Below are 6,660 nucleotides of genomic sequence, written 5' to 3'. Positions count from 1 at the left end.
GACCCTTAAATCAATACCCTGGTGCAGACCTGCCTTATAATTATTTCCCTAGTTCAGACCAATGTTAAAGGCAATGTTTATTTGCTTTTATCAGGTAGGTTACATGATAAAGAAGTAGCTTCTAAATAAAAAACGAATTCAAGACTAGAGTGCAAAAATGGATACCCTATTTATGACCAAAATGGCGGAAAATTGGCCAAAATCGATAGCCTATTTGTGACCAAAACGGCTGAAAAACCCTACCCCTTGGGGCTGCTCATACCTATATAGCCCATATAAGGGAGTACCCCCCCCCCCTCCCGGGAGTAGACAGTAGAGATATTACATAAACCCGCTGAGTATCGTTCCTATCAGCCAAACGATAGCTAAACACTTCATCATGTAATTACAGTGAAATCTGCCCAAAATAAATAAAGCAACCAGAACTTCACTGAAGTTGCCTCGTGTATAGGCACTCAAGGGGCAAAGACCAGGTTATAACAAGTACTTATTTATTTGACAACTTACATATTAACGATATAAAATCTGATAATTAATTCGAAGTCCTTTCCATTGTTCAATACACCTGACAATACATGGCAATGTCAATTAATTTTGGACTGGTCCTGTAAACCTGGAATGAACTTCCCTCTCTTACCTGCCGGGGCACCCTTATATGGACAGAAATTCTGATAATGCCCTAACCCAAGGGCATAGCACCTAGAAAAGCCCTTTTTGCCACGCCCCCTACCCTTCCCCTGGAAGGGACAGGTGTTGAAGCCTTCATTGCCTTCTCAACTTTAGCCATTGAGTCAAGAACCGTTTCATCATCTTTGTCACCCAACAATGCTCGAGATACAGCTTGAACTGATAATTGGAAACAAAGGTTTTCTCCTGCATGGCTCGAAGAACTGCACTGTACAAACCAGACTTCTGGTGGCTTGTTTCCTTGGCAACAACCTTTAGGCTAATCAAATAATCTAAACCCGTCTCCTTGCTAAAAGAAGGAGCTCTGATGAACATTTGAAGTTGCTCCAAGGCTGAGTCCACTGTGGGCTTCTGGGAATTCGCTAAAACCGCCAATCTGCGTTTAACCTCAGTCAAACTATTTTCCTCCTGCATAACACAAGGAAACGCAGACCATTAGCAACGTCAGCATCAGTGTTATCATCACACTGACCTCATCAATGCCCGAAATTCATATCCCTCACTGTTGACGACCGGATCGCAACTGCAAAGGCAAATCACCTGTGTTTCAGCTGCTTGAAAAGGGCCAGCAGAGGACAAACTATGGATAACTGCAAGGGCAAAAAACAGTGCACAAAGCTGGAGAATGGAACGCGGTGTCCACAACACCACCACCAACTCCTACACAAAAAGCAATCCCGTGAGGATTAGCTTCGCCACCACAGCCAGCCCCAGTGAAGCAATTCTTCCCGTTTTATCTGCCAACATCGGCAATGCTAACAGTCTCTTTAAATGCGGAAACATGCTTCTTGATTCGGGGGCCCAAGTAACTCTCATCCGACAGGAAACCGCTGAAACTCTTGGTTTGAAGGGAAAAGATGTGTCCATAACCATTACTAAAGTTGGCGGCGAGGACGAAACAATGAAAACAAAGGAGTACAATGTTCAGCTAACTTGTATTGACAACAACAAGTGTTTTACCGTTAAAGCAATCGGCATTCACAGCATCAGTGACGACATTCCAACAGTGAAAACCTCGCACTTGCCGGAGGTTCTTAGCCTACCAAACACCAGATTTCGCCGTGGCAAAGGGCACGTTGATCTGTTAATCAGCATTGATCAGGCACATATGCATGCTGGTGAGACAAGACAAGTGGACCACCTGCTAGCTCGCAAGTCTCCACTTGGATGGATGGTTTTTGGAGGAAAGCCAGAGCAGATCAGTGACGTAACCAGCATATTGCACGTCAAGTACGCCTCGCCAATAGACTCAACAGACTTTTGGACAACCGAAACTATGGGCGTGGCCGTGAAACCGTCTGCAATGCTGACAAACTGACCCAAACAGAAAGAGAGGAGTCAAAGTTGAAAACCAATGGATGATCCCTTACCCTTGGAAGGAAGACCCTAACCTACTACCAAACAACAGAGGCTTGGCAATAAAACGCCCGCAGTCAACAGAACGACGCCTGAAAAGAAATCCTGAACAAGCTGAAGCTTACTGCAAACAGATGGAGGAAATGGAAAACATGCAATTTGCGCAAAAGCTGTCAAAGGGAGAACAGAAGTATAATGGTCCTGTTCATTACATCCCACATCATGCTGAACTAAGGCCAGACAAGAAGAGCACACCTGTTCGAATTGTTTTCAATTCATCCTCTACATTCCAAAGACATGTTCTGAACAATTACTGGAAAAAAGGTCCTGACCTTTTAAACGGTATATTTGGAGTTGTCTTGAGATTTCGCGAGAAGGAAGTTGCAATACTGGGAGACATATCCAAGATGTATCATCGGATCCTCATTCCCGAAAGAGATCAACACGTACACCACTATCTCTGGAGGAATATGGAACCAGACAGAGAACCTGACACTTATGTCAAAACAGTTTTGACATTTGGGGATAGGCCCGCACCCGCCATGGCGCAAATAGCTCTAAGAAAAACAGCCCAAGAGAACAAGGCAAGCTACCCAGAAGCAGCCGAAGTGCTCATGAACAACACGTACATGGATGACATCTGTGAGTCTGTAGATACAGAAAAGGAAGCTCGGAAATAAACAAATGACATAGACACTGTTTTGAACACGGGAGGATTTAAAGTTAAAGATTGGATTTCTAACAAAGAGAAAGTGAATGGTGATGTAGGGAAAAAAACTAACATGTTCAAAGGAGATGAGGAGAAGGTCCTGGGCACCCTGTGGAATTTTGAAACAGACAAGTTTTACTTTACAGTGGCAGCAGACCTAGTGACGCCAAACCATGTGCAAAAGATGACCAAAAGAATGATCCTGAGTCAAGTCGCTCGCATTTACAATCCGACTGGATTTGCAGCAGCATTTATCGTCAGAACAAAGATAGGAATGCAAAGACTGTGGCAGCTGGGGCTGGACTGGGATGACAAGATACCACTAGCAGTTCAGGAAACCTGGATTTCACTCTTCCAGGAAATTAAGGAACTAGACAATGTGTTCTTCGAAAGATGTTTAACAATAGTCCATGCTGTGGAACTGCCAATGTTATGCGTTTTCGCTGACGCACCACAAGATGCGCTTGGAGCATGTGCCTATGCACGCCAGAGAAAGAATGACAACACCTACACAGTCAAGTTTATCGCAGCAAAGTCTCGAGTATCCCCGCTGAAGCAGCTGACAATTCCGAGCTTGGAGCTACAAGCAGCCGTTCTCGCAAGTCGCCTAGCCAAATCCATTCAGGAGGAATCTAGGATACAGTTTAAAGATGTTAAGTTCTTTACCGATAGTACTATCACCTTCACCTGGATTAAAAGTCCGTCATGCAGCTTTAAGCCGTTCGTCTCCTTGAGAGTGGGAGAAATCAAAGTAACACAGATCCAAACCAGTGGAAGCATATCCCCAGTCAAGATAACGTAGCTGAGGACCTGTAGCGAGCCATTAATGGTTTACAAGGCAGATGGAAGCATGGCCCAGAGTTCTTGTACCAACCAGAAAGTCAATGGCCGATTACGACATCCCCGCCAGCTCCGAATGTAGACATGGAACGCCGTCAGATGCAGATACTGACCGCTGTCACAGCAAATAAAGCTAGCAATGGTATTGATCCATGCAAGTTCTCAAGCTGGAGAAAACTGATCCGTGTGACGGCACAAATACGCAGGGTAGCAGAAAAGATACGATTGAGAAAATACAACCAGCATGGAAAGGAAGGACTGCTGACCCCTGAGGAGCTTCAGCAAGCAGAAATTTACTGGACAAACCAAGCACAGGCAACCTTTTACAGCAGACTGGATAGGGGCAAATTCAAATCGCTCAGCCCGTTCAGAGACCAAAACGGAATCATCAGAGTTGGAGGAAGAGTGGATGAAGGTGTTGTGTCATACGAAACGAGACACCCTGCCCTTCTTCCAAGTGACCACTGGATTTCCTTACTGGTAACAAGACACGCTCATCAGTACGGACACTCCGGTGTAGCAGCCACCACAGGCAAGACAAGGAGGAAAATTTGGATCTTAAAAGCTAACGAGCTATGCAAGTCCGTGAAATTTAAGTGTGGGTTCTGCCGTGAAATGGCGCACAAGGCTGAGACGCAACTAATGGCAGACCTTCCTGTTCTCCGTTTAGCACCACACACACCGCCATTTTGGTTTTATTGGACCAAATGTTATGGTGCATACATGAATGTTATGTGCCATAAATCCATAAGCAAAGATGTCTGATATGAATAAAAGATGACCAATACAACTAAAGAATGTTTGATACAACTAAAAGATGTCCGATATAAATAAAAGATGCCCAATACAACTAAAAGATGATCGATATAAAAGGTGTACCGTATTTGATAAAGGATGAGGAAGCGGAAGTGATTTTACAAGACAGGAAGTGAAGTGATTTGATACCAAGGCCCCGCGAAAATTTTAGGGAGTAAATGCAAAATGGCATCTGCTGAAGCCACGATTTGGCTTCCAGATACAGAAAGGTTTTTCGGTGAATTAAGTGTTATAATTAGGAGAGCACAACAGCAATGAAACTTAACAGCCACTCAGTTTGATTCTTTGGAGTTCTTTGTTTGTAGACTGGAAGAATACAAAAGAACTTTTTAAAGTTAGTTAAACGCTTAAAAGTGTTCTAACTTCAAGAATAGAAGAATCATATGGACAAGAAATTTGTTTAAACGGTCACTTACACCAATTACTTGGCATCTTGAACGAGCTATGATGCCACTTCAAAGGAACTGCAGAAGAAGCCGAGAGGGATATTGACTCATTTGAGGAGTTGGCTGCTCCGGCTATTGTTTCGACAGCGAGGAACGGGGGCATTGGAAGACCATGGTTAGCACTTGCTCAAGATTAGTTGGAAACTTTACATGGAGAGGCAGCGTTCCGATGGGCTGATCTTGCCAGGATCCTTGGCATTTCAGAGCAAACCATTCGTTGCTGTAGACTTGAGTTTGGGTTGCCCATTGGACGAGATGTGGAATTTAATGACATATCCGATGAAGAGCTTGACATATACTGAGAACTACACCAAGTTCTGGCAGACGTTTAGTGCAGGGCAGATTGAGGAACAGAGGGCTCCGTATTCATAGAAGAGTCGTTAAGAAGGGTAGATCCAGTCATTTGCACATTGAGGGCGGCACAACACATCATTCGCAAGCTTACAGTGTGCCATGCCCTAATGCTCTATGGTAAGTTTAATGTGCAGGTAAATTTTGGTGGGCTAAAAGTAAGCTTGGTGACTTGATTACAGCCAGGAAGAATGAGTGAACTTTACATGATTTACTGTTCACTTGTTTTCAGAGGTTTTGCCTCTCGCAGAGTTGAGCCCCTGCAAGTTCCCCCCAATATTTTGAATTCCCATTGAACATTGCGTTTAAAGCCCCACATTTCTTGAGTGTTTCAACAGATATGGCTAGGGTCGCATTTTCATTGCAACTCTCTATGCTCTTCTGTGGTTGTCCCATAACCACTAAGTCCAGTTATCTTGAATGCTCAAGCATAATGTTTACTTTATTGACCGATAAAACAGAAAACTGCATCACATCAGTTTAAAGGGGGAGTAAGGTATCATCGAATTTGGATTCAAGTTCGAGTTGGACTTCGAGTTGGACTTCGAGTTGCGCTTCAAGTTAATAATTAAAACGCAAGTATATAATTGATAATAATGTATAATTGTTATTTAATATTAATGTTAATAAGCAAAGAGATGTATAAGCTGGGCGAAGAACAGGAATTCGGGGCAATATTGGGATTTTTCTTTTTTTTTTTCATGTGGTTTAAGTAATAAAATTGCTGACACATTAAAATATAGAGCATTAATATATATACATTGTATCGCCACGTGCATTATCGCCATCCCTCTCTGGTGATGAAGATATCTCAATGATTGTTTCATCCCTGAAAACATAGGCATGTTTCAGTGCTAATTTACATTTCAAAAAAAATCTTTCAAATGCAAGTCTTCATAAAGAGATCAAACGTACCTTTCCATTGTTAAAGACAGGATGACCAACAACGGCGCCTATGATCTTACCATCGTTTGCCATCCAGGAAATGTGTGATTTGGCATAAGATAACTGGACGTGGACAAGGTTAGTGTCACGCGTCACACGTCATGCCACTTGCACTTTCTTAACAGAAATGGACACTGCTTTGATTCAAATCCTTTCTCTTCATGAGAGATCGTTGGTTAGCATCATGGATCATGGTTAGCATTTACATTTCAAGGAAAAATATTCCTTGTCATACTATCATTGTTTGTGCCCTCCCATAAGCACAAGCGGTCCTTCGAAAAATGTAAGTATCTCGGCGGGCTCTGGTTTTGCGGGACCTACCCTACCCTACCCCTCTATTTCTTTTTGGGGGGAGGGGGGTTTTATTTTTATAGTCAACTCTAACTCCAACTCGAACCCTAACTCGAAGTCCAACTCGAACTCGAACTCTAACTCGAACTCGAATCCAAACTCGATGGTTCGGGATTCCCGTTTAAAAGATATCCTACATCATTATACAGTATAAAAATA

General features: G+C 43.1%; 3 protein-coding genes across 3 annotated transcripts; all 3 read left to right on the top strand.

Moving 5' to 3' along the window:
* Positions 1-2,045: 2,045 nt before the first annotated feature.
* Positions 2,046-2,723, top strand: LOC138031516 (uncharacterized). The gene has a single exon (XM_068879200.1). It carries the CDS (start codon positions 2,046-2,048, stop codon positions 2,721-2,723), a length of 678 nt encoding a protein of 225 aa, XP_068735301.1.
* A 102-nt stretch (positions 2,724-2,825) lies between these two features.
* LOC138031515 (uncharacterized) lies at positions 2,826-3,554 on the top strand. The gene has a single exon (XM_068879199.1). The coding sequence runs from the start codon at positions 2,826-2,828 to the stop codon at positions 3,552-3,554; it is 729 nt and encodes a 242-aa protein (XP_068735300.1).
* Positions 3,555-3,676: 122 nt separating this feature from the next.
* LOC138031514 (uncharacterized) lies at positions 3,677-4,357 on the top strand. Its single transcript, XM_068879198.1, has one exon. It carries the CDS (start codon positions 3,677-3,679, stop codon positions 4,355-4,357), a length of 681 nt encoding a protein of 226 aa, XP_068735299.1.
* The last annotated feature ends 2,303 nt before the right edge of the window (positions 4,358-6,660 follow it).

Source organism: Montipora capricornis, chromosome 14, assembly GCF_036669925.1.
Source record: "Montipora capricornis isolate CH-2021 chromosome 14, ASM3666992v2, whole genome shotgun sequence".
NCBI classification, from domain to species: domain Eukaryota; kingdom Metazoa; phylum Cnidaria; class Anthozoa; order Scleractinia; family Acroporidae; genus Montipora; species Montipora capricornis.
Note: the sequence above shows the minus strand (reverse complement) of the source record. Positions and strands in the feature narration are given on the sequence as shown.

Excerpts from the sequence above, each read along its gene's own strand:
- LOC138031516 (XM_068879200.1), top strand. The coding sequence starts at position 2,046 with ATGATCCCTTACCCTTGGAAGGAAGACCCTAACCTACTACCAAACAAC.
- LOC138031515 (XM_068879199.1), top strand. The coding sequence starts at position 2,826 with ATGTTCAAAGGAGATGAGGAGAAGGTCCTGGGCACCCTGTGGAATTTT.
- LOC138031514 (XM_068879198.1), top strand. The coding sequence starts at position 3,677 with ATGGAACGCCGTCAGATGCAGATACTGACCGCTGTCACAGCAAATAAA.